The following is a 26,799-nucleotide window of genomic DNA, read 5'->3' as shown; positions in this document are numbered from 1 at the left end:
ACTTCTCACATTTAAAAGTGAAATACCCATTTTAAAATTGTGCCATCACAAACTTAATTGCCAAATAAATAGATAACTACATTATATTCTTGCTCCTAATGAGGGTTTAAACGACTGATAATTTCCTTATAACAAACTCGTCCCAGTAATAGGACAGCAGGTACACACGTCCCTAAAGCAGGAAGCAAACATAGCAGGCTCGGTCATTCAGACAAAGACAAAACTCGCCTATTTTAAATATCAATTTCATATGTTTTTAAAAATGTTACGAATTTTGGTCTAAGGACCACTAGAGGGAGCGTGTGGACCACAGCTGGTGCTCATACCACAGTTTGAGAATTAATCACTCAAAGGCATTTAAACAACATATTTTAACATGTTTGTAAACCATAACAAAAGTCACTGTAACAGTGAGTCACTGTTGACTTGGATCCTGTATGAATTTAATTTATTACCCAATTAAAAATGTTTATATCTGCATTACTGCAAAGCCACTATATATATTATATACACACATCTATCTTTTTTTCTGCCCAAGGTCGTGAATAAAAGGCACTCCGGTATGGATGAAAACAGTGAACATAAAGAGCCAGAAGAGCGTGAAAGAACTCATCTCTTCAAAAAGAAAGATGAAGCAACAGGTAACACTTTACAAACACACTGAAGTGAAATTCTTCAAGTGCCATTTATTTACATGAGTCTTTTCATTAGACATTTTATTTTTGCATAACTTTCATGGTTTTGGCAGATCAAAGACCAAACAGACTGAGTGACGGCGTTCACAACAAAGCTTTGAAGGAGTGAGTTTACATTTAAGCATTATTTATCTACTGATAATGCCTAATGACACAGAAATGTCCATGCCTGTCTGTTCATCACAAGGACGCATTTTTATTTGCACAAACCCTTCAGAAGTATTTGAAAAATATCCCTGAGAAAAAGTTCATTAGCTCTTTACACCATAAATATATATCTTTAAAACAGCACAGGATGTTTGAAACCTCACAAAAGACACGGTTCAAGTAATTCTGCTGCTGTTGTGTTTTTACAGAAACCAGGAGGAGAAAACCAAGAGAGCGTCGGCTCCTGAAAAACTCACATTTAAGGAGCGTCAGCGTCTCTTCTCTCTGGCGTCGAGTGCATGAAGCGAATTTAACAGCTTGTCAACAGAGTCCTCATAACTGTACTAATGTGTTAGCGAGACAATATTACACCGGATCGTGTACAAAGTGAGCTTAGTATAGAGAAGTTTGTCTATGTAATTCCAACATTTGAGAAATGTTTTTCACCCCCAAGATAATATGTATGATTTGTAGAGACTGTTCAATAAAAGTATAACCAGTCAAAAAATCATTGTTGATTATACTTCTAGAAACAGAAACACAAGTGTTGAAATTACTTGGTGCGCTGATAAAACTGCACCACTGCCTTCTCCTGGTCGTGAGTTTCGATCGAACCTTGTCTCAGTCTGCGGATCTCGTTGATGGCCTCAATCCCTGAAATCTTCTTCGTCTTCACCAGGTAGCAGGCTAGCATCGTCCCCGTTCTGCCGTGACCGTGCATGCAGTGAACTGCCACGCCCTGAAGACGAGGACAACACAGCAACACAGTCATTTCTCTGATTCACACATCTCCGACTCACCAGTTTCAGATACTGGCTTGGATTTGAGACAAACTTTAGATGAATGAATAATATGAGACATTATGAAATTTCTCTCCACCACTGCTCTTCCAGGAGGATTATGCATGCTCAGTTAAATTCATGCCACATGTTCAAGAACGCATTACTGTGGAACCTGAGCCCGTTCAACAATAAAACACTCAGCCCTGGAGACGTATGAAAATATAAGCATCCATCAAGCAGTCAGCGTCTGAGATCATACCTCCCCTTTGGAGTTGGCCTCCTCCACTATGGACAGGAACTGATCAATCTGACTGGGCGAGGGAGGCCTGAAGTCAACTATCTTGATGTGGTGAAGCTGTAAGTCAGGGCAGGAGTCATGGTAAGGTGGCTTCCTCTCACACAGGCACACCAAGTGTTTGATGCCGTTGTCCAGCAGATACTGGTATTCACATGTCATCCTGGGTAACGCCAGTCCTGCAAGTTTCCCTTGCTCTACCCAGGAGAAGTTGTGCGGCTTTGAGGAGGACATGACTATCAGCCTGAGGAGAAGAACATGGGGATGAAACTCATGTTGCCTTTTATTTTCTCAGGAAATTGCACTGACATTTCACAACAGACTTGGACTGTATTGCTAATTTACAAATAAAGGCTATACACACTCAGACAAATTCAACATTAGCATGTCATGACTGGTTCGGCTGGTTATTTCTAGTTTGACTCCAGGATGAATTTTCAAATACACAACACACAGTTCCGGTGTGTAAATACACTGCAATACTAACAAAATAGACCACGTTCTACTTAAGTATTGTAACAAGCACTTGCTAAACCTTAGCACATGTTACTACAACAACTTAGCAAGCAGTTTCGTGAACTCTGACAAAAAGAGAAAGCTTATTCTCACGTAAACCAATCATTGCTTGTTTGTCTTCCAAAACAGCCGAGTTTGTTTGTTAAATAACCCGCAAAATTACTTACTTATTTCTGGGTATGAATGGAGGATCCTCTAGTAGCCTAGCTAGGAAGCTAAGCTAAACTAGCAGCTACTTCTAACTCGCTCGCTAACTAGCGACAGCAGTAAAACTACAAACACGTTGTATAACCGGGGCGAAGTGCAGTCTGAGGCTATATATGGTGGGACGGAACCAGTCCGTCAACCACGAGGGAAACAATATCTCAATATCTACACTGTATAAAACACAAGAAACCAGTGCGCGTGCTAAGAGCTGGCTAATTGATAACAGCTGGAAATTGTACTACATTGAAAACGTACATACAAGACACGATATCTGATAATAAAACCAATAAGTGCTTTATACACACATACACATGTCAGGATGGCCGAGCGGTCTAAGGCGCTGCGTTCAGGTCGCAGTCTCCCCTGGAGGCGTGGGTTCGAATCCCACTTCTGACATCAACTTTTTCTTTTTTCACACAGACGTCCACGATTACCTTTAGTAATGCTTTTCTGCATTACAGCTCCTTAAATAAAACTGCCAATGCTCTTTATCACACTAAGAAGATAACTTGCGGTTCACGCTCAATAATGCGTCTGTTTTCACTTAAAATGACGTTCATTTATATCCTTTACTTAAACTTGTCCCTCACAATAACAGGCTTGTAACCTAAAACATGAATGGAAATATAGAAACCAGCTTCTCTTTATTTAAAGGTGAAATAAGGAAATACTTTCACCTTCAGTGGTTAGGACCGAATGACAAAAATCTGCAGGCCTCATGCTCTGGCGAAAAAGAAACCATGCCGCTACCATGCCAATTGTAATAGGTTTTAAGCAATTTTACATTATTCACGTGGTTGCAACAATGTACAAACAATAAAGCACGTTCAAACTAACAGATGAAATAAACCTTGAGAGGGAAATAACATCAAAATACAGACAAACAAATCATAAAATACACCTTTGTAAACGCAAATGCGTCACGTGTTAAATAAAGCTCCATCAGACACTTGACGAAAACAATAAACTACGATTGACAAAGAAAACACGACGTAAAATAATGGATTTGCTGCTACGCAGCATTTCTGTCACAACTACTTACCGTGTACTTGATGAACTTTTCCACAGAAATAAGCAGCGAGGTTAAAATCCCACCTGGATGCAAACGAGAGAAAACTTCCAAAAAAAAAAAAAAAAAAAAAAAAAAAAAAAAGAAGGTAAAGCTTTACATTCTCTCTGCCCCGCAGTTTCGAGGCCCAGCTGACCGCATAAAATATTTTAATATATCTGTCATTAATGTCCACATGAAGAATATGCTTATATCCACACCGTAACATCATGGAGGAAGTCGTAGTTTAAATATCTAATTTAATGTTCTTACATTTTTTAATGAATTTTCATATTTGATTCTTTATTGACCATTACTCTCCATTTCACTCCAAAGTTGTTCTGCTCTCTTTTGAATGAATTCATTTGTTTTTTAAATACTAATGGATGGTGGGAAAACTCTACATAATGTCAACACGTATTGTTTATTAAATCCAGTTCAACTAATAACTCTTGTTCTCTGCTTCAACATTTTGCACCTTCAAAACCGGAACTATGACTTATTTGGATCAGTTTTAAATATTCCTCAACATCAGATTGAATCAGAGTTTCTTTAGGGACATCGGTTTCAACTAGTATTTTACCCAAATATTCCGAGTTTATTCATGGATTAAAAAGAACAGTGAAGGGCTACATTTATTCTTGTGTAAAGTTGAAATATATGATGGTGATAAGGTTTATTGTGATACATTCGTCAAAAAACAAAAACAAAACAAAAAAGAATGAATAAAATAATAACTTTTGCTCTCTGCTCTAACATTTCTGAGTCCTGATTGGCTAAATGTTAGGAATATTGGACACCTGGAGCTGTGATTGGCTCTTTGCACCAGTGATGTTGGGAGCTACATGTTGATTGGCCACAAGTAACAGTTCACTCACTCACACCGAGATGCCCCGAGGTGCAGGTTCGAATCCCATTCCAGACGTATTTGCACCTACTAATAAAAATGTGCATATGTATCATCATATGGAATAAGTGACACTTTCAGGTCGTATTTCACTGGCTGTTGACACTTTTTCATGTGCGTCTCTGTATGTTTTTTCATTACCCACTAATCATTCCCTTCTTTTTACTGAACTATTTCTATGTCGTGTTTCAGGGAATGAACAGTAAGACTTACGGTTTCAGCAGGTGCTGTTAATCACGGGGTAAATATCACAATTCTTTTCTTTTCTGCACCAACATTTGTCCATCCTGATTGGTGTAAATGGTGTAAAGCTCTGACACCGTTCTTTTCCTGTATGAGAGCAGTGGGGCTGCAGGCCATCATATAGAGAAATGTGGTTCAAATCCAGCTTTTCACATTTCCTGTATTCATTTCTCTTCATACGTCACTGTCTTGACATGCACTGCAGAAACACGCATTTAAAACACTTCATAGATCTCATTTTGGTAATTGTGGTATCAGTTTTACTTCACAAATCCACCCTTTTCCTTTTACTACTGTGTGTAACTGCATACAGAACCTGTTTGAATTCATCTCTATCTCAGTTCATAGGTATTAGAATTTATTACAGAATTAGAAATGATTCTGTAAACTGTACTTATCTGATCATGGTTATAATACATTCAGTGTTTTTCATTCAATAGATTCATATTGAGACACAGCGAGCAATTGGATCTGCAGAGGAAAGCAAAGTCAATAGTATTTTTTGTATTTTGAATGAATTGCAATTAAAGAAAAAACATTTAAAACTACAAACATGCTGACAGCCTTGTATTGGACCACCATGAACCTTTCAAATCATTTCAGCGCACACATAGTTTTCAAAGTTTGGGTTATAATGAGCTTTACAAGTATATCTTATTTTGCATTTTAATGTCGGAGAAGTAAAAAAGTATGATATATTTGAAGGTTTTTAATTTTTTTTTTATCTGAATATCCAGTTCTGGATTTCATTAATATATTCTTAAATATTAGATTTGATTTATTTTTCATGCCAGCATATCAGATAGCAGATATAAAGGGATAAGGCAGATGAAGTTCTGAGTTCAAATCACCTGTGGATCGGTTCTGTCCACGTTTCACACTGAAGAAATAAAAGTCCTTTTCATGCAGTGAGCAATAATACCAACACACACATCGAGACCTCACAGCACAGCACAGTTTACTTGCTAGTCATTTTATACAAATAGTAGAAAGAGGGTTTGTATAGGGTTTGCCAGATAGATTTTGATACACAGAGACTGATTTTCAGAAAGGTAAAGGTGTAAATATAGTCACAGAGTCGAATGTTTCAAACATCCCATTAAAAAAGCTGTCACTAACCTGTTGGTGTAAAAAAAAAGAGAGAAAGAGAGAGACTTCAGTAAGCACATACAGTCATATAAAGATATCTAGGTAAAGTTGGAATGAACACAAAATAAACAACTTAAAAAAAAAGAGATTCCAATAATTAGGTGGTGTGTAGTGGTAGGCGTCGTCCCCGTCTGCTGTCCTACGTCGCTCAACCCGCCCACAAGCCATTTAACGAAACATCTGGAAGTCCCAAAACAACCACAAAATATGTTTATTCTCATTTTAGCTATCTTTTTTTTGTTTGTACACATCACAACCTGAAGACTCGGTAGGCTGACTGGTTTTCCATCACATCTCTGGGTGATTAACGTCACACTCTTCCTCCCTCCTCCTCCTCCTCCTCCTCCTCATTTGTTAAAGTCATCTAAGAGCCTCTTCACACACCCTGGAAAAACTGCAATCACAACCCCCTTTAGTAGTTACACGTCAACTCTGGGTTTTTTTTTTTTAATTTGTTGCACTCTTTAGGTGCCGCTCAAGAAAAGGGGGGCAATAGTCGCCGCGCCCTCCCTACTAGAAGATTTCTACATGTTTTGAACGTCGGAGTTCAAAGTCCCACACCGAGCTGACTTGCTGAAGGGCCGCGTCGAGTTTACAGGATGGCACAGAAGAACTTCTTCTCCCTGAACGGGTTCTCCGAGGCGGGCACTGGCGATAACAGGGGGTCCTCTTTGGCATGGGCTTCGCAGTACGACATCAAGTCCGCTGCTGCTTTGGACACCTGCGGCCGCGCGAGGGGCAAAAAGCACAGAGAGAATTAAAAAAAAAAAAAAAAATTTACATCAAGTTAACAGCTCATCCCCGATTTGATCAGCTCGCCTTTATCCTGTCGATGTTGGCCTCCATCTTCAGCTGCTCCACCAGCTTCCGGGCTTGTGCGATGCTGGCCGTGTTATTGCTCGCCATGGCCGCGGTCACTCAGGTCTCGTGTGCTCTTCTGCCTGCGTGGGCACCGGAGAGTCGGACATGTTAGTTCCGCCGCTAACGTACTGTGACAGGCATGTGGAGGGGAGCGCGGCCGACAGGAGCCCTCGTCAGCTCGCTCGCACTGACTGATGAGATGACTTCCCTGACGGTCGCCACCACAGATCAATACCCTGAAGTTTCCTGAAACCGTAGCCTTAAAATCGCAGTTTTGTCCTTAAAACTATGGAAACCAGTGTGATTCAGTATATTAGTCTCCAGGCACGCACCGTGCACGCACACCGTGCACGCACAGGCGTATTATTTATGGCGTCAGTTGCTAGGCAGGCCTGGCGGCCGGGGTGGGAGGCAGAGACGGTGGGAGGAGAGGGAAAGGGGCGCATCTTTGTCCAGCACTATATTTAAAACCATTAACTCAATCAGAATTGTTACAGATTAAGAAGTAAAGGTTCTTGATTTGCTCTGACACTTTAATTTATCTTCTTCCTGCCTCACGTGAGGAATTATCCATCTTGTTGAAAAGCAAAATTTAGTTTTTAATGACAAAGAAAGTAAATCCTTGGTTCAAATCCTGAAACTGACTCTTTCTTCATTATTCCTTCACTTTCAGTCAATTCTTTCTGGGTTTTTTTTTTTTTTTAAATGTTTTTATGTTATTAGCTTTAAATATCAAACTAATTTCCTCAGTATGTTCACACGATGTTCAACAGTGCTAAAGAGCCGCATTATGTGCCGCCGTCTTGAGGATGAAATAGTTTCCTTGAAGCTGAACTTCATCAGCAGAATTCTGTCACAAAGTGGACAGACTCTTATTTCATCATGTTTGCTTCAAAATTGTAAAAATCCTTTAAAGTTATGAGAAAACTGAAGAGTGGAATTAATGAACCGAAGCTTCAGAGACCCAATAACAGCCGTAAACCTGAGAAAAAAAAAGACAAACACAAATTATAGAAGCAACAGGTTAAAAAAAAGAAGAAGCCTGGTTTAACAGAAAATAGAGAAACTGAAAAAAATCAGACCAAAACGGTTAAAACTCTGAACTAAACATTCAGATCAAGTAAGAGTTCAACGTTCTGTCACTGACTACAAGCTGAAATAACACACATGTGGAACAGGACCAGAGGAGAGAAGCATCACCAGGATGGACGCTGTGGATACTCAGAGAACCCGAGAAAAATGTAAAGGAAGAAGTAAACTAAACACGCTGACAGCAGGCTGCTCAGCCTCAGGCGCAACACCGCAACATCAGGCTGAACCATCTATTGTTTTGGCTGCAAAACAATGTATTTCGTGTACAGTCATGCTTTATATCTTTCAAAAAAATCCAGTATTATATAAATTATGACCCTGGAAGTCAAATTAAAAAAAATATTTTATAGCAACAGAGCTGCCTGCGGAGCATGTCTTTATTTTATGTGCTTTTTAAAGACTTCATTTTATGTCAGTCCCTTTGGTCTTGATGGGATTTTGCCTGGATCCTCGACGCACGCTCCCCTCATTTATTCATTATAATTATGATGTTTCTGCACAGTTTCAGAGCCTTGGAGTCCTCGGATGCTCCCTGTCTTCTCTAACCTCTTCGATTGAACAGATCAGGCGCTCGAAAACAGCATCGTCCTCGGCGTGCGATCAATCGTCCCTGCGCCTCCCCCTCCGTCGTCCGTCTGTACGCGCCGTGGTGCCCCTCAGCGTGGGGTCAATACTGATCTCAGTGAGGTGCAAAGCATGAATGTTAATGCTCTGCGGTGCCACATCTGCTCATCGGGGCCGCGGCGAAACGCCGCAGCAACAACAACAACAAGCGCGACCTCAGCACAGGTCGCGGCTCGTTTTACACCAGCGTCGCGTTTGTTGACGTCGTGGTCGCCTCTTCGAAAAGGTGTGTGATGACAGGAAAACATTACTGATGAGAATTAATAGAAGTTCAAGTTAATAATTGTGATATTCGGCTAAACCATGCGTCACGTCTCATGCTGCAGGTGATAAGGCGAATCCTGGAAAGCTCAGTATGATTAAATCCAGAAATTCGGGAAGTTTATTCAATGTGGACAGCCTCGTCAGCTCATTTTCCCAAAGCAGCTGCAACGACGGGAAATGCAGAGAAAAAGGAGGAAAAAAAAAAACTGCTGAAATGGCTCAAATGTTGGAAAAAAGTTAAACGGCATTCACACAGCTAAAGTTACTAAAAAATAAAATCTTGCAATTGAAAAAGTGAAAACAAATAAATGCAATTTGGCATCTTGACAAAAAAGTGGATTTCAGCTTTTTGAAGTGTGTAACAGTGCAGATTATTGGGAGTGAATGCAGCACATGCAAATTCACATAAGTTCTCTTTCAAATCCCAATTTAAGCGGAGATTCAGTGTATTTGTGAACTCCCCGCCTTTCAGAGACTGAGACGTTTCCTCTGAACCGAGCTGGAACGTCTATGAACGATATCAGCGCAAACCAAACGACAGTCCGAGGAGGATTTACACGCCCGGCCCGCAGCGGGCTGCACAGTATTAACGGTGGAACATAAACAAGATGTTTTATAGTCGCTGCGGCGGAGGGATCCGGGCTGCTCTCCTGCTGAGGGGAGCGTCACCTTGTAGGGTCATAGTGTGTGTGCGCCACTAATTATTTATCCAGTTTTGATTGTTACAAAAGCATCGGTACGAATATGAAATAACGGGTGAAGTTAGTAAAACGTTTTTAGGCAGATCTGTTGAACATGAGTTTGAAATTGTGTGTTTTAAAGACACTAATATATCTGGAGTGTGTGTGGGGATCGCTTGTGTCCCTCACAAGAACAAAAATAGTACACCCAGTACAAAATGCACGCACAATGAGACTCCGCCGCCGGTTGTATCAAGGCCATAACATTATTTCAACACCCAGGGGACGCATTAAAACAGGCCAGTATATCATCAGACTATTGATAGGAATAGATGTCACTCTTTAAGGTTTCTGGGATGTTTGAGAAAATAGGTCTTTTTTTTTTTTTTTAAATTAAAGGTTTTTGTTAATAAACCCAGTTTATGCAGTGCTGGAAAGGAGGATCTGAAGATGAAAAATGAAGGCATGAAGAAAACGACCAAACCAGGGAGGTTCCTTTCCTCCATCGTTGGTTGTACAGTGGACAAGCAGCACTCACTCGTCCAACTTTATAAAAGCTAAGAAAGAAAATATTCACCAAAGAACCAAAAGCTAATCAATGAACGGGTAAGACATCAGGAATGAAATTTTGGCAAGAATTTAGTTTCAAGCTGTAGCGCTTGAGAGTTAAATTTAAAGCTGAATGTGGCTGGCATGGCAAGAAAGGAGAAGGCGTCTGACAGTTTGACAGAGCTGTCACAGAGACCACACAGTCGTTTTCCTGCTTATTATCGTCACACAGTGCCAAAATGCCACCCTGACATTTCCTTATCTTGAGAGGGAGGGCCGAGGCGGCGGCGACACGCCGCAGATAGCCACGCCACAGAGGCGTTAAATGATATAAGAAAAGGGGGGTTAGATATGAATAATAGACTATAGTCTGGACCGTCCTTTTAATCATTTGTCTTGAGGTCAAACCGGATCATCAAAGCTTCCTCTTTCTGCTCAAAATGCCATCCTGAGAGGTCGCGTGTGGCGCCGACGCGCCGATAACCGCGGCGTCCCGACAGTCGCTGATAAATAATGGACACGGGCCTTCGCCGTCCACGACTTTGTGGGAGCTGTCAGGAGTGAGGCCTGACCCCTCGTCCTGCACCTCCGCCACACCCCTCCCACCTCGACTCACCTCGTCTGCTTACTCCTCCACGCTCTGCGTCCTCCTGCAGCTCAGTCAGCAGCCTGCGTCCGCCACACTCTCTGCAAACACGCACACACACACACACACACACACACACAAACAGAGGGGTTGAAGGGAGGGAGAACCGGAGCTGCGCATTCCTGATAAATTAAGCCGAGGCGCTTGTGTGCAAGCCTCCGTCTTCTGATCACGGCGTGTCAGAATTTCACAGATCTCCGATGGGAGAAACACCACAAGACGCGCCGATGAAAGCCAGGCCAGGGAACACGGCCATTCAAGGCTTTCAAGGAAAAGTGGAAACCTGTGACATTCTGGGAAACCCAATGTGACTTTGCTCTGCTTTAAATCACCGGCCTCCAGTGGAAGTGACTCAGGGAGTCCTGTTCTGGCTTTATCTGTGCTTGAAGTTGTTTATCGCTGCGGTTAAAGCTTTCTGCTGCATGAACCTTCAGTTACAACACTGAAAAAAGCTGCAAAAAGTTCATCCTACTTGAAACTTCACATACTGTTAGTTGTTCTTCTTGGTGTCTTTAAATGAACCATTTTTAGGAATATAAGTGTGTCGTGTAGATAAAGGCAACAATCTTTTTCCAAAATGCCAAACTATGACTTCAAGTTTGCTTCCTGTCGGCGGCGATTCTTCCGATCCTGCATATTCCCGTTTTAATGCATCTGTGACGCCGCATCTCGGTCCTCCGCTGCGTCTGATAAATGGGCCAATTACCCTGCATGAGCAGTTCTGCAGAGGAAGGGGATTCCAGCTGCCGTAAATCACGGCTGCACACGACGTTAAAGCAGCGTCTGCAGAGAGGCGTCCGTTAAACCAAACCCGGCCGGCAGTGGCGTCACGCCGCTTGCCGACGTATCCTCGCAATTCTGGAGCTGCTTGGAGTTTTAAATGATACCTAAATGTAAGCACTAACTTTCGCAAGCTGGTGAAACAGGTCTTCACTGAGATCACGTTCCGACACACAATGTCAACGTCAAATAACGTGACTATGACTACTTTTATTTGTTCAGAGTATTTACTCGCTCGCAGACACATCCGGCTCGCTCGTCATCAGACTCACATTTACATCTGGGAGGAACCCGTCCTGCACTACTGTCTGTTTGTTAAGGTTTAGAGGTTGTGTGATAAATAAGACTGTTACTCCTGCTTAACTTATTTGGTATCACAAATTGCAAAAAAAATCCTGTGAGTACGCCCTTAAAAACTGCTTGAACTGCGTGCTGCATTGCTTTCAAGAGATTTAGAGGTTGTAAGATGTAGATTGGAAGAGAATTGATCCTCTTTTGAAGCCCTGTTTTGTCGTGTTCTCTGGCTCTATACAGCAGTACATACTGTATCTACAATAATAGGTACTATTTATATAAATATTATGTAACTCTATTCCAGTAAAATGCTTCTCAAGATCCATCCATCCATCCATCCATCCATGTGTGTGGACGGTAGGAGGACATTTGAATAACTGCAGAGAAAACACACACACGCTCAGTAAGAACATGCAAATTACACGTCCTCAAGGCTAACTGTGCAACCAAAACAGCTACAGTGTTTTCTTTTGAAGGTAGTGGGGAAAACAATCATTTTCGGCCAATTTAAATGTATTTCCTGATACACTACCTCTCAAATCTTGGCAGAAGCAACAAAGCAACTTCAAAACTTCGATAATGGTTCAGGTTAGTACACGCTCCAAAAAAAAAGGAACTTCATTTGCTTCATTTGCTTTCCTTGTGAACTCTTTGTGTCATATTTACATTGCAAAGCAGCAGCAGGATCAGTGTTAACAGACAGAAGAGTGTTTGGAGTTATTGTCCTCCACCTCTCCGGGCGTCACTGAGCAGCCTGAGCTGCATGATGGGACGTGCGCTGATCTATTTCTCTCCTGCCTTTGCGCCTTCTGCTTCCTGTCCCTCCTCCTGAGGCAGACAGGTGTTCGGCGATGGGACGATAACAGCCTCAGCGGGCTCTGTCCTGCTCCGATCAATCCGGCCCCCCGCGCCATCCTTCCCCTGCCATTTGTTTTTTTTTTTGAACCCCTTCCTCTGGGTGTCGATGGGGGGGGGGGGGGGGGGGGGTCTGTGTTTGTGACAACGCGCTCTACAGATGTGATTATAGCCGCTGTGCTCCACTCTGGGTGTCGCCGACTTAAAGGGTGATTAAGCGCTGCAGGAAACATCCTGGTGTGGAAAAAATAATTCCTGGCCTGTCGAGAGTGACGATCTCTCCTGCACTCCCACACACACCGACTCTCCTCTCTGCTGCCCCTTTTCTCTTTCTGTAGTGCACACCTTATTATCCTGTGTTTTTTTTTTTTTTTTTTTCCCCAGGCAGGGAATATTCAGTCCCCTTTAAAGCCCAGGGTGGAAAATCAGAGCATGGTAATTAAAAATGTGTCCCCAGCTTCACCATCTGGACCCCGGAGAGCCAGCAATTAACCTGCGAGGGGCTGCAGACGGAGTTCTGAGAGTCCCTCAAGTTTTGTGCATACGGGAATTCGTGCAAAAATGCTGAGTATCCACAAAGCCTTTACGTCCTGCATGCGGCGTGCACACGCGGGGGAAAGCTGCAGAGGAACTCAGTGTCAAAAACTAGAGCAAAGCATGAAAAACACAGTGAAAACAGCCACTGAGGTAAATCTAGACCATTGCATAGAATGGAGAAGAAAAACAAGATGAGAGAGTCAACATGGTGCAGAACCGTCTGGCGTCAGGCTGGGGGAACATGTGGAACAGGGATGAATTTGGTTGTTAACGTAAGCTTTGAAGAAACAGAAAGCAGACATGGATAAAGGATGGATGAAGTATTGAGTCGACTTGTTTAAGTATAAAGATCTTTTGAAATACTGTTTGAAAAAGGTTAGAACATGTTCGGTTGTTGTAACCTTTATAAACGGCTGAATCATTGCCATTTATAAAGAAATTGTTTCTTTTTTTTTTTCCTTCTTTTTTAAGAAGTTTTGCCTTTTGAGCTCTTTGAATTGTCATGTTGAGCCCATATGGACTGAATAGAAAAGCAGATGAATGAATGGAAGCCAGTTTTGCTTTCTGAGGCATTCTGAACCAAACTTCTACTTCATATCAGCTCAACCAATCTAATAAAATGTGTGAACAAATCTTTTAAACTGGGATAATTTAGTCACTATAATAATCAAACCCTGTGGTTTTATTTTTCACTTTGTGTCTCATTTGCTTTCAGCACCAAAAGCCACAGAAACACGACTGGAAGTCTGTTCATCATCACTGCCATTAGAAGCAGCGCCGCAAAAGCTGCAAAGCGCAGGCAAGAAAACTTCAGCCGCGCCGCCGTCAGACCGACAGACGGGCAGCCTCAGTGTGTCACGAGACAATACGGCTGCAGTCTGCGACGTGACAGCGAAACAGAAGGCAGCGAAGGGCACAGTCAGCTAAAGAAAGATTTACAGAGCTGTAAACCGATAGGAGAGCACGCACAGAACCTGGGAAAAAAAAAAAAAAAAAAAGAAGAAGAGAGAGAGGAGAGGCTGGGAATAAAGTTTACAAGGAAGATAAAAGAGGAGATGCAGTGGTAATACCTTCTTCCAGAGTGGCTTTTATAGCAGCAAGCGGCAAGGAGAGGTAACATAAAACTGACCTCCGGAGTTATTAATGAACACAATCGGCCAGTATTGACTATTGAATGTAACGCAGCACGGATCCCTGCCCTTGAACAGGAGAAGGGACACACCTCCCTCTGCACATAAAGACGAACCGATAAGACACACACACACACACACACACACACAGAGAGCGCTGAGCTGGCAGGTCACGACTGTTTGTCGAGGAGTGTGACAGCCGAGCGTCCTTCTCCATCACGATCTCTGTGAATGTCAGGCTGACTGTGAGCGGGACTCGCGGTGCGTTCAGGGAGGCCTGAACATGCAACGTTGACACTTTTCAAAGTTCCATTTCTGAGCCGGGAGCACTCAGACGACAGCGCTAAGGAAAAGGTCTACTGATAATCTGCAAAAAAATCATATTTAATAATCCAAAACTTCATCACTTCTTCGAGGGAAACTTCTCGTATGACACCTGTTTAGAAGTATTGTTCCCACATCGGTGTTGGGACTTGAAATAATTTTCTAGTTTGACTATAATCAGCAAGAAATCACCTACTGTTGGTTTCAAAGAAAAATTAGAGTTAAAAAATATAGTAATTTATAGTGATTTCCCCAAAACAGTTTAAAATGAATGAACATGAAGTACATAGAAAAAAAATCTTGTCACTTTCCTTTAGTATTTTCAATGATTGAACACCTCATAAATCAGAATAAACATGTTTTTAATCAATGTGGTGAATCATTATTCATGTCTCGACATCAGCCATGTAATTACCAGAATATTTTCACCTCGGATTTTCTCCTTCTGTCTCGTGAAATTCATGTCAAATCCCCGATGACTCCTCGCTGCACTGTGTTTACTAATGTTGCTTCCCATAGAAAGGCTATTTATGATTTTCATTCCACAGCTCAAAAACTACATCTATGTTTACAGTGTGACACAGTGATGCTGCTTTTCTAAATACACATACTGTATGTAAATATAAATTAGAAGACATTTCTGCAAACTGTAAACTACAGTTTCAAGCAGTCAAACTCTGTTGTCTTTCTGATGTTGGACAAAATGAACAAATAAAAATCGGAAAGTAAGTTTTAGTGCAAAAGTTTTAGTGCATGTGGATATTTTTAAAATTCTAATCATCACCAGAAGATATTACTTTTTAATGCCAAAGACTGCGAAGACAGTTTGGAAGTACTGAACTTGAAAAAAAAATGGAAGAACCAATATGGTCCAAACAGCTGATCATCTGTAAAGAATCACATTTATCTGTTATCTGTTTTCATCACACCAGAACAACTTTCTCTCAGCCATCTGACAGAAAACGCTCCACTTTCCTCCGGTGCGTCGTGCTCCGACACTCCCTCCTCGTGCCGCCGCCTCTCGGTCAGACCACCACCACCCACGATCATTCGATTAGCTCGGACATCTGTGCCACACCCCCACCCCCCACCACCCCCCCAGCGTGCCCTGCCCATCCTGCCATCTCGGAGGTTTGCGGTGTGTGTTGGGGGGTTAATCTGGGACCCAGAAATGGGGGGGGGGGGAGGCAGTGGCCCAGGAAATGATGCATCCCCTGGGAGTGGAGGAGGCAGCAGGGAGGAGGCTTATTGCTCCGGGGGGCGCAAATGTGCTCTATTATGTTTATTAAATCAAACGATCACGGCCCCGCACGTCTCCTCTTTGTTGGATTAATGCAGTGGCCGAGTGGTTTCCTTTTCTTCGGACATTTAAAGCATTTAAAGCCCTTTGATATGAGTGTTATGTAACAGCAGTGTAGCGGGGTAGAAACAATGTGTGACACTGGCCGTCACAGAGCCGCAGCTTCCTTTTAAAAAAAAAAAAAAAAAAAAAAGAAAAGAAAGCTGTGTTTTCGTGTGACCAGGGTGGAAAAAATTAACACCAGTGACCGGCCAAAAAAGCGCTAGTGGGTTTTTGGCAGCGAGGAAGAGGACTGTTTAAAATTCCTTCGCCAATTCTGAAAGGAGCTAAACATCCTGAGGAGCTTCTTTTCCCCTCCGTACATCATATTTAGAAGCAGCAGATGTGTTTGCCAGGTTTAAAAGGTTACTTTCTGCCCCATCTGTCAGAGACGGCGGTTTTTTGAAAGTTTGGAGCACGTTAAGCTCTTCATGCTTGAACTGCGAGGGATTGGCAGGATTTTTTATTTTTGCTTTCTCCTTGAGAGGAGAGGCATAAACACACTTTTTCTTCTGGATTCAATCAGCACGCAGTGAATAAGGCGGACAGACTCCCGGGCTGTTAACAATATTACCAACATCCGGGCTTGTTGAGAGTGGACCGTTTGCACTGCGTGCATCAACAGGCCGTCGGTCCAAATCCAATCAATTTAAACGCATCGAATCGCCTCGTCACTTGTAAGACTAAAACACTGGAGCTCGGTGTGTTAACTCTGACACGCCCCCAGGGGAGGCGGCCACACGGTCAAAACTTCAACTTGAACATATTTACTAATGTAATTTGCCTCGAGGCTTCGATCGAAGGCTCGAAACCTGAATGAACGGCTGACAGCGTCGATTCTGCCACTTCTTCCGAGACATCAAGTTCTTCAAGATCACACTGTATGAATATTGGACATTTGTGCTGGAAATGCCACGGTGGTGTTTTGATTCTCTACATATCGATTGAGCTAAAAGTTCTGAGAAACATGCAGGATAGAAGAATTAAAGGAACTTAAGGGATAAGATCTAGGTTCGTTTCAAAAGTGAAGGCTCCTGGCTCAGTCTTCAGGGTCTGATTTGTTTATAGCAAGAAATGTAAAACACGCTGGAGGCTCCAGACATAAACTGTAAATAAAGGAAAAGATACGAATCTGTGATGAGTTTGATGGGCGAGATCTCTGAAATGACAAAAACCTACGGAGACCCGAGTCACGAAAACAAAGACGATTTCTCAAATCTAAAGTTTCAACTGACGAAGACTAAAGAGAGGTGAGCTGGAATTTAGTTTGGACTTGAAGTCTGAAAATGGATCACTTGATCAAAATCTCTTGACTCTGCAGCTTTTCCTCGACTCGACTCCTTCAAGGATACAAAGCTTTGCTTTCAGCTGCCTTTAACAACAGCTCGACCATCTCTGGATGCTTTCATCCTAACGGACCGCGGCGTGGTCGAATGAGCGTGAAAAAAACAAAATCAACACCATTAGAAGCAAACAAGTGCGGCGAGTACAAAGGTCAGAGACGGCGTCCGTCCCACCTCGCGTTACCTCCATCTCTGAGCAGATCAGGATGGTTAGAATTTGGAATTTGAAATTGACATGCAGCGTATGGGTCAGAAAGGCGTGGATGGCCTTATTCTTTCCCGTCTTTCGTCTTCTTCTTATCCGTACCGCTCTGCCCTGTCCGCTGGATTCTGAAATGCTGTCAGAGCTTTTCATGTTTCCTGGAGCCTGAAAACCCCGAACCGATCGGCGGCCTCCGGTCGCTCCCTCCTCCATACAGTACGACCCTCCCGGTCATGAGCTCTTGCGTAATTCCGGCTGGCAGTGTGCGTTTGTAACGGCCCTGAATATGTAACACAACTACACACGCACACACACACACACACACACACACACACATCATGATTGGATGATTTAATGCCAGCTGCACGTGACGATGCCTTTGTGTGTCGAGCTGAGAGTAGAGGGGGAGAGAAAAAAAAACCTCTGCACATCTGTGTGCGTTTTCTGGGTTTTCTTGTGAATGCACGCCGTATCTGTCTGTGAGCAACATAAAAACACCAACCCCCCTCCTCCCCATCCCCATCCTCATCCTCCTTCTCCTCCTCCTCCTCCTCCTCCTCCTCCTCCTCCTCCTCTCCCGGCCATCTGCCTGGTTCCACTACTACCCGGAGCTCGTGTGTGGTCGCCCTGCTCTCTCCTCTCGGTTTGGACGGCAGGAGGTTTGAGGATGGAACTGGAAAAACCTCACGGGAAGCTTGTGGGATTCCGCTCTGGCCTCTCTGTCTTTTGCATCCTCTTCTGTACGAGCTGCAAGCACCCCCTCCTCCCCTCTTTTTTTTTCTTTTTTTTTTTTTTAACATCACCCTCTTTCTCATCCCCCTGAAACAGATGCCCTTAATTCCTCCGGCTCCACATCGTAAGATCTGCTCAATCCTGAGGAAAGGAGGAGGAGGTGGGAGGCAGAAACGAGGGGAGGAAGGGACGCCGTTCTACTGTCCCCCCCCCACCACACATACACATGCATGAAAGGAGGCAGAGGATGGGGGGGGGGGATATGAAGCGGCGGCTCACCTCCGCGTGAGGAGCTTTTCAGTTATTTTAGAGGGAGGAGGGGATTCCATGATGTAAAGCAGCCAGCAGCATCAGCCTCACCTCTCCGGCACTGACAAAACCACAGCGTGGATATGAAACCCCCCCCCCCCCCCCCCTCCTCCTCCTCCTCCTCCTCCTCCTCTTGAACACACCCTGTTTTGGTTCTGATTAACCCAGATGCCAGCGGAACGTTGAGGGGAACAGCGCGGAACCCGAACGGACGAGCGGATTAACAAAGGGGGCGAAACGAGATGAGAGTCCGTACCTTTGTTGCGCTGGCGTGTTTCCTGTCTGTGACGCCAAACACATCCAGTCCCGCAGAGCGGTCTCCACGCGTCCTGCCCTCTCCTGATCTCGCTCTGTCACATACACACACAGACACACACATGCACACACACACACAGTCAGTCAGTCAGTGAGGCAGCCGATTACATCCACGCGCACAATACACACTCCTCTCTTTCTGTATGCCCTCTCTCTCTCTCTCTCTCTCTCTCTCTCTTTCCTCCAGCTGAGATCCTCCCTGCCTCCCTCCTCCCTGCTCGTCTCTCAGTCTCCACCCTCCAGCCCAACGCCGGGGCTGCAAGAAACTACCCTCCTCTTCCTCCTCCTCCTCCTCCTCCTCCTCCTCCTCCTCCTCCTCCTCCTCCCTGCCCCTTTGTGTCTTTTCTTTTCTGCTATTAGGACACACTCCCTCCATCTCCCAGAGGTCCACAGGAAAAGCCTCAACCATTCCTCCAAACAGATCCTGTAAACAAACGCATACCAGGACAGACGACAGACAAACATTCATCCACGCCCATGCGAACGTGTCTGCAGCTCCATCTTCACTCACTTCTCTGCTTTTTTTTTTTAAATCACTCGTGAAGAATAAAAGAACTTCAGCAGTATCTTGTATTAAACACTCACTGAAAGCTTCTAACCTTTACTTCAATATTACAGTATCGACTCCAGGAGTCATGCAACAAACAGCTTTTTGTGCACAGGATACAGTCAGAGAGACATCAGGGAGATCTCATCTGCAACGTAAACAAGAAGCCTGATATCTTCAGGAACGAGGCTCTTTGAGTGTGTTTATGCACCTGTTTGTTACTGCTGCAGCTCAAACCTGAACATTTTGCCGAGGATGGTTCCTGAGAAGCACACAGAGGGCTTGTTTTTCAGAATAACTTCTTCTCATTCCGCAATTTTTAATCAAAAAAATGTTTTCCATCAGCACCGCGAACCACCACAGACCTTCAAACACATCTGAACAACACGAAACAGAAAGTTACAATTCTGAAGCGGTTGAAGTTGGGTTCTTATTAAGAATGAAATCTACAAACTTGGATTTGAAACTATTGTTCTTTAGGTTAAAATAAATTATTAGCTTCAAAACTGTTCAAGTTAACTTCATGGCTGCATTACGATGAATATTTTATCGCATCTCGTCTGATTCTCTTCATTGTTCCAGTCATACTGAGTCTGACCACTAGAGGTCGCAGTCAACCCGACAGCGAAGCGGTTTGAATTAAAGCCTCACAGGAAGAACATCAAGTACAGCTGGAGGGTCTTTCACTGTGGAGTCTGCATGTTCTCTCTGTGTCTCAGGATTCCTGCTGGGACTACAGTTTCCCAAATTGGCCATCGGTGTGTGTGTGTGTGTGTGTGTGTGTGTGTGTGTGTGTGTGTGTGTGTGTGTGTGTGTGTGTGTGTGTGTGTGTGTGTGTGCGTGTGCGTGTGAGTGTGTGTGTGTCTTGCTTTGCCCTGTGATGGATGAACAGCCTGTACAGCATGTACATCACCAGGAGGCACAGCACACAGCTGGTATCTGCTCCAGACTCACTCAGTGAAAGTTTCTCTCTCTCTTTTGGGAGGGATTTGCCTTTTTTTCACGTGACGTTTTCTTTTCTTTCCTTACAGAACAGAGAAATGACACACTGAGTGTGTAGAAAGTGTCTGTAAATACTGACAGGGCATTTATTGCAAATAATTAAAGAAAAAGGACCATTTTGTGGAGCCAAAAGCTGCTAAAATCTGTAGTGTTGTTACACATATCACTTCTCGGGATACATATGCTTGAACTCTATTTAAATTAATGTTTAAATATGACCTGCCTTTGTTGAAACGCTCTTTGTCTGTGTTGTTCCTTCATTTAAGGTTTTCCAAAGTTGATCAATTGCCTTCATCTCACTGAGTCTCCTTTATCTCCCGCTGTCAGAGCAGCTCTTTCCATTTCCTCCATGCCAACCGCTTCGTGATGCAGGTTTTCCGTTTCGTGATGCTGAAGGGAAGGAGGGGGAAGAAGAAGAAAACGGTACGAGGCCTCAGGAAAGTTCCACACCGAGTTTCTTCGTTCAAACAGCAGCTGTGAAAATGGCACTTTTTATAAATGTGAATAGGAAAACTTCTCTGAAACGCCGGGTATTCCACATGTGCACAACGGTGGAGATTCAGTAGATACTGAACGAGCTTAGAATTCGTCAAAATAATTTCTGATTGCTGACCTCCGTGTTTACATTAACAGCATCACGCCGAACATGTGTTTTCGTGCGTGTGCGCTGCTCACCTGCCGGTAAGAGCGAGAATTATTCATCTTCCTCCTACTGTCTGAACATCACTTTTTCTGTGAGTCACATTTTCCTCGGTCCATTCATGCAGATGTTATTTTCTGTGAAACCTACAGTAGTAGCACACATCCAGTGAGAAAAGGAGAGAGGACGGAGGAGGAGGAGGAGGAGGTGAAGATGGAGAATCGATGAGTCATGGTTCCTGTGAAAGCCTCTGTTAACAGGATACTACGGTAATGCGGGATAGCCCTTCTTCCAGTACCAAACTTCACAGCCTTTACTCTGGAATTAATCTAAAATCGAAGTGAGCTGCAAACTCTCACCTTCTGGGTTTCCTGTATTTTCAACATGAAATGGTTAAAGTGGCAGATCCAGGGGGAAACTCGAACTACACACCTAAATCCTTTACTATATTCCTGCTTTTTTCTCTTTTTTTTCTCCTCCATCCTATTTTAACCATTATTTTCTTCTGCTACGTTAAACAAATTCACCTTATCGCAGTAATGTAGTTATTTATCCATACCTTTTAGCAAAGTGATTTGGTGTCTTATCTACAGGCCTATTTTTAGCTCACTATATCAGCCATTTATCGGCCACTTCCTCAGAGTAACTGTTAATCCATTTGACCACATGCGCTCATTCACTCATTAGCCGACCTTGCTTTTGACCCCGTGACAGATCTAATCTCTGACCTGCTGCTCGGACTTCATTTCTCTAAGCAGCGGGCAGAGACGGCGAGGAGTCGCGGCCCTCTCCTCCGTCACTGGAAAACAGATAAATCCCGAGATTTTGTTTATTTGTAATCTGATTACTATGCTTTATTATCGGCTCTGGGGATCATCTCTGAACCTTTTGGTGTCCGTGCAGCTGTTTGGGTTAATAGGCTGCTTTAATAAGTGCTGCTAATCCCGCTCAGAGAGGCTGATGTGGCGACTTCTAAACTCAACATTTAGGTGACATTTTCATCTAAATTCAGATCTGAGAAGTCATTTATTTACAGAAACATGTTGAACTCAGACAGATCAGTCATCTCAAGTCCTGAGAGTTTCTCTGACACACATTCATGGAGGTGTCATTTCAGGTGACTGCCGTCTGAACGCCCCTGTGCTCACGAGCAGGCACGAGGGGTGGGGCTACGCTCACGCGGGCAGGAGGCGGAGGACGGGCCTGGATTTCATCTCTGATTTGCGACCATCTGCCTCCTCCGGGCAGCTGCCGGGAGGCCCGAGCCGAGCCGAGCCGAGCCGCCCCGCCTGTCCTGTGGCCCGTCCCCCCCCCCCCTCGACCGCCCCGCGGGATTTATGGAGAGGTCAGCGCCGCCGCCGGAGACTCTCTGTCACCTAATGCTCTCAAATAATCAGCTGCAATGATCTCACATAAGCTCGCGGATGGGGGAGTGGAGATGTGTGCGCGGGCATCGCAGCGCGTGCAGCGACACTGAGCGGGAAAAAATTATAAAAATAAAAATAACAAAGATAGGCCGAAAGAAAAATGGTCCAAACTGAGCTGCACCTCATTCAAAGGGACAAAAGAATCGAGAGGAGGAGGAGGAGGAGGAGGAGGAGGAGGAAAAGGAGGAGGAGGAGGAGGAGGAGGAGGTGACAGAGACGACGAAGAATGGATTTCCCCCCTCTGTGTTGCCATGGCGACAGCAGTGGATGGTGGATGACTGATTTCCTGTACAGCTGTGGAGCTGGAGGGGGAGAGACAGCGAGAGAGAGAGAGAGAGAGAGAGAGAGAGAGAGAGAGAGAGAGAGAGAGAGAGAGAGAGAGAGAGAGAGAGAGAGGATGGAGGAGCATCCATGTTTTCTATTAAACTGTCCATTAATCTTTTTGTAGTGACTCCTGTTTTTTTAAAGCCTGTTTCTTGAACATTTCATCTCATTGTAGCCTTCACAGTACTTTCAGCTGTTCATCTGGAGACTCATCAGTCTGTCCAGTGCAGTCATCAGGTTCTCAACATGCACCAACACACCCAGTCTGTGGCGCTCAGCCTGATGCTTTAGGAAAACAACATTAAAGTATATGGGGAATTGTTCACAGAAATCCAGTGATTAATCATTTTTTGCAGCTATAGATTCACATTCATAACTGATAATTAAAAGAATTACCATATTTTTCAGTTGTTCTTGGCTTCTATGTGTTCTTCTCTGCCAATCAGTTAATATAATACCTTTAATTTTGTTACATTGCTGCTTATTCTTTTTGCTATGTCCCTGTTTTCAGGTTTAGTTTAGTCTCATCACATGCCCAACCCTCTTGAATCCCGGTTCTGGTTGTGTCTTCCAGTTCTGTTTCCCACTTTTTGTTCACTTGGGATTTTCTCCATCTTGACATCATGAAAGAATAAACATTAGTTTACTGCAAAAACTGGTGGAAAAGTCAACATAAGCACAGTGTTATTCATGTAAATAAAGACAAAGCGTGTATCGATCCTCAGGCAGTTTTATTTCAGGGACTCGCCCTGGTTTCAACTGTTTGCTGCCTCTATTTATCTTCTAACACTTTATGCAGCTTTGGGCCAGAGGGAGCAGTTTTTCATCAGTGTCACATCAGACCTATGGAAATATTTAGAATTTGAGGGAGTAAGAGCACAAATAATCACCTCAGCCTGAGCTCCAAGGGGAAACGCATCCATCTCCTCACACTGTGATCAATTCTGCTGGATCCACTAGATTTATGAAGGAGAGGGAGGAACCGAGGCCGGCTGAAGGACTCCTGGGAATCATGTCATTAGCGTTAAGGTTGCATGTCTACATTTTAAAAGCAAAACACACCTCTCTCAAAATTATCCCAAAGCTCTCACTTTCATTTCTTTCAACTTTAAGCAGGAAACTTACATGTACAGTCTTTTTTTTCCCCCTTCATGTTGTCCACGTGTCTTCGAGCTGATTTGTTGCAGGCGCCCTGACAGGAGCTCATTTGACAGACAACACCGCCCCCTTCAGGCCGAGGTGAACCCTGCAGGACGAGTGAATGAACAGCAGGGGGCAGTGAGGACTCACACGAGGAACTCGACCACACTGATTACTTCCAGTCATTCTGAAAAAAAGCCTGCAAAGATCATTTCTGCAGATAATTTCTGTGTTCAGTTGTTTTTATCTGTTTTCCAAGTCAGCAGGATCCAGAACCTTGGGATTTTTTTTAACGAAGTAATGTCCATTAATTTAACAATAACTGCAACCCGAATCAAGGACAAACAAAGAACAGCAGTTCTTTTACCAAGATGTTTTTTTTATTATTATTAATACTTTTTTGTTATTATCTTTAATTAAGGTCATCCTGTAGACCCTGTGGTGAACTGGGTTTGTTCTCTGATGCAGTTTTATTATTCATTTTAAAACATTTATTGAATCGTATCCAAAACCTGGGTTTTAGATGGAAACACAGACAGTTATAAAACTGGGAAATAACTTTATTTTCACTATTTTGAGGTGAAAGAAGAAGCTTTCAGGGAGGGTGGAGGAGTATAAAAGTTGAATAGAGAGAGAGTAACTTCACTGTACGGTTAAAATAAGTAGACACAAGCAGCACTCTGATAGATAAATGTACCTATTTATTGAATTTTGAGGGCATTAGTACCAAAAAGGCACGGACCAGACTTCATTATAACAAATCTTTCTTTTTTTTTTTAAAACAATAGGGTGACAAAAGTTACTTTTTCTTCCTGCAGGGAGATCCTTTCACAGAAAGGATGATGGACACAGACATACAGACTCTTACAAAGTGTAAGTAGGACCATATATTGGAGCAAAAAAAAAAAAACAAACAAAAGGAAGACATGGGTTATGACTGTATGGCTATGTACCTTTACACATACTGCTTTAATATAAGAAACAGCTGTCCATTAAAATATGACTTCAGACAGGTTCAATTCATGTCACATAAGTTTAAAACAGTGAAAGAAAAAAACAAAGGAAAAAAAAGGTTTTTTTTTCAACTCAGCGCTATGAAATCCATGTATTTTCACAGAAACTTAAAGCTGACCTGTGAGGACTTTCTATAGACTGATAGAAACAAGCAAACAGGCAGCAAAGCCGCCTGGTTTCTGTTTGGAGAAAACTGAAATGTCCTTTGGCTTAACTCAAAGTGAAGTGGGAGGAATTCCAGGGAATCTGCTGGACGAGCACCGTGACGCCGGCTTCTTCACCCGATGAGACGGGCGACACGAGGCAGATCATTCACGGATAACTGGGGTAAAATAACATTTAGGACTTTATTTCTGTATGAAATGGCAAAAAGTTCCTCTCATCCTCCCTTGATATCGCTTCTTCCTGTGATGTGACCACTGCACTGATTATGATACGAGTATTAATTTGATGTCTTTAACTGGTTAATGTAAGAAGAAAAAAAACACTTTTAACTTATAACTGAAGCTCAAAACTTGTTGCTGCAACATAATCAGTAAAAACTTGATTTCCCCATGAGAAATCAAAAGCTCTCAGCTCATTTTCTTTCTCTGACTCCAGTGAAACGATGTGTGGGGGATATTTCATTTGCCGTCAGTAGATTTTTCTGGTTGTTGAGCGTGTCTCAGATGACGCTGACATATTGAGGAGCCAGCGCCACTGAAGTTCCAGTCGATCCCTGAAGCTGGTGCTGACGAGATGCTGAATATCAAACCCTCCTAAACTAATAGCTGCAGTCAGGTTTTGACCAAAAGGATGTTCTTCCAGCTCTTGATGATGCTGAATACTTCTGGTAAAATCTTTTCCATGCTTAGTTTAACTATTAATGTTTTACCCTCCTGTAGTGTTTCTATTGGCTGCAGAAACAGGAAATGCTTTGGAGTGCACCCCGAGTCCTCTGATATTTGTTTCACAGGAAAAAGGAAAGGGGGACAATAATTAAAAGAACGATACATTTTTTTGGCACCGATTGAGACATAAAGGAACTAATAGTCCAGCAGTTCAATTTAAATTTGAGTCTTTAAAAGTTGTTTTTGAGCCTTGTATTACTGTTAAAATGACTTTAAGAAAAATTGTTTTGTGATTTCAATTAAAAAAAATGATGAAAAGTAAGTTTAAAATTGATCTCAGTGGGAGTTTAAAAAAAAGGCATTGCTGCTGTGAGCGAGAGGAACGGAGAGTTAAAGCACTGACTGTGACACTTCGTCCTGCTCTCACTCACTCCACCTGCAGTGGGTTTTAACGTGATTGATCCGTAACAGCTCGTAACACATCCTGTCATCTCCAGAAGGCCTCGGCGCTCCAAGCTTCGCCGGGAGATTAAAACCAGTCTTTCTTGTTCGGAGCCCTGCGTTGGTAACGCCGTCCCCTACATTTGCTCGTAATACTGAAATGACATCGATTCGCACGCGGAGCACAGAGTACAAAAACACACAGATCTCACGGAAGGAGAGATTAAAATAATAAAAAAAAAAACAATTCCAGTTTAAAATAACAGGTGAAAGAGGAGCAGGGGAGTAAGAGGAAGACGTGCACGTGTGCATCGACACGTGCTGTTTGTTTTGGCTCACCGCCATCCGGGCTCCATTTTGAGCGGAGATTACAGGGGAACTTCTGCGGCCGCAAACCTGCTGCGAGTCGGAACACGCAGGAGCTGAATCCTCGTCTGGAAACAGTGCGAAACCTCGATCTTTGTGATATCGGAACGCTGGACGACGAGCTGCGCGGCGGAGCGCCGAATTCTGATGGCTTGGAGTAGAATAAGGTGAGGGTGTGTGATTGTCGAGGCGAGACTTTGACA

At 43.4% G+C, this 26,799-nt stretch overlaps 2 protein-coding genes, 1 long non-coding RNA gene and 1 other non-coding gene across 5 annotated transcripts in view; 2 read left to right on the top strand and 2 right to left on the bottom strand.

Annotated features, from left to right (window-relative positions):
- Positions 1-703: 703 nt before the first annotated feature.
- On the bottom strand, positions 704-2,858 carry dusp23b (dual specificity phosphatase 23b). Its single transcript, XM_030116983.1, has 3 exons — positions 2,603-2,858; positions 1,884-2,163; positions 704-1,581 (listed from the first exon to the last, which is right to left on the bottom strand). Exons 2-3 carry the CDS (start codon positions 2,151-2,153, stop codon positions 1,396-1,398), a joined length of 456 nt encoding a protein of 151 aa, XP_029972843.1. The 5' UTR covers positions 2,154-2,163; positions 2,603-2,858; the 3' UTR covers positions 704-1,395.
- A 97-nt stretch (positions 2,859-2,955) lies between these two features.
- On the top strand, positions 2,956-3,038 carry trnal-cag (transfer RNA leucine (anticodon CAG)). Its single transcript has one exon. It is a non-coding gene; the product is annotated as a tRNA-Leu (tRNA).
- Positions 3,039-5,881: 2,843 nt separating this feature from the next.
- gng2 (guanine nucleotide binding protein (G protein), gamma 2) lies at positions 5,882-19,025 on the bottom strand. 2 transcript variants are annotated; one of them, XM_030116581.1, is made up of 4 exons: positions 18,807-19,024; positions 10,676-10,746; positions 6,809-6,930; positions 5,882-6,710 (listed from the first exon to the last, which is right to left on the bottom strand). In XM_030116581.1, the coding sequence occupies exons 3-4, from the start codon at positions 6,893-6,895 to the stop codon at positions 6,582-6,584; spliced, it is 216 nt and encodes a 71-aa protein (XP_029972441.1). In that variant the 5' UTR covers positions 6,896-6,930; positions 10,676-10,746; positions 18,807-19,024; the 3' UTR covers positions 5,882-6,581. The 2 variants fall into 2 exon arrangements, with proteins under 2 accessions (XP_029972441.1, XP_029972442.1); XM_030116582.1 differs by lacking the exon at positions 10,676-10,746 and having other exon boundaries at positions 18,807-19,025.
- The window catches only part of LOC115406502 (uncharacterized), a 23,609-nt gene continuing 13,303 nt past the window's right edge, over positions 16,494-26,799 (top strand). Inside the window, exons 1-2 of the long non-coding RNA XR_003933543.1 lie at positions 16,494-16,552; positions 20,972-20,976. This is a non-coding gene — a long non-coding RNA (uncharacterized LOC115406502). The remainder of the gene's footprint in view (positions 16,553-20,971; positions 20,977-26,799) is intronic.

This window comes from Salarias fasciatus, chromosome 19 (genome assembly GCF_902148845.1).
Source record: "Salarias fasciatus chromosome 19, fSalaFa1.1, whole genome shotgun sequence".
NCBI lineage: Eukaryota > Metazoa > Chordata > Actinopteri > Blenniiformes > Blenniidae > Salarias > Salarias fasciatus.
Note: the sequence above shows the minus strand (reverse complement) of the source record. Positions and strands in the feature narration are given on the sequence as shown.

Excerpts from the sequence above, each read along its gene's own strand:
- gng2 (XM_030116582.1), bottom strand. The coding sequence starts at position 6,895 with ATGGCGAGCAATAACACGGCCAGCATCGCACAAGCCCGGAAGCTGGTG. Across the intron at positions 6,711-6,808 it reads CCAACATCGACAGGATAAAG|GTGTCCAAAGCAGCAGCGGA; the intron begins GCGAGCTGATCA and ends GCGCGGCCGCAG.
- dusp23b (XM_030116983.1), bottom strand. The coding sequence starts at position 2,153 with ATGTCCTCCTCAAAGCCGCACAACTTCTCCTGGGTAGAGCAAGGGAAA. Across the intron at positions 1,582-1,883 it reads AGGCCAACTCCAAAGGGGAG|GGCGTGGCAGTTCACTGCAT; the intron begins GTATGATCTCAG and ends CCTCGTCTTCAG.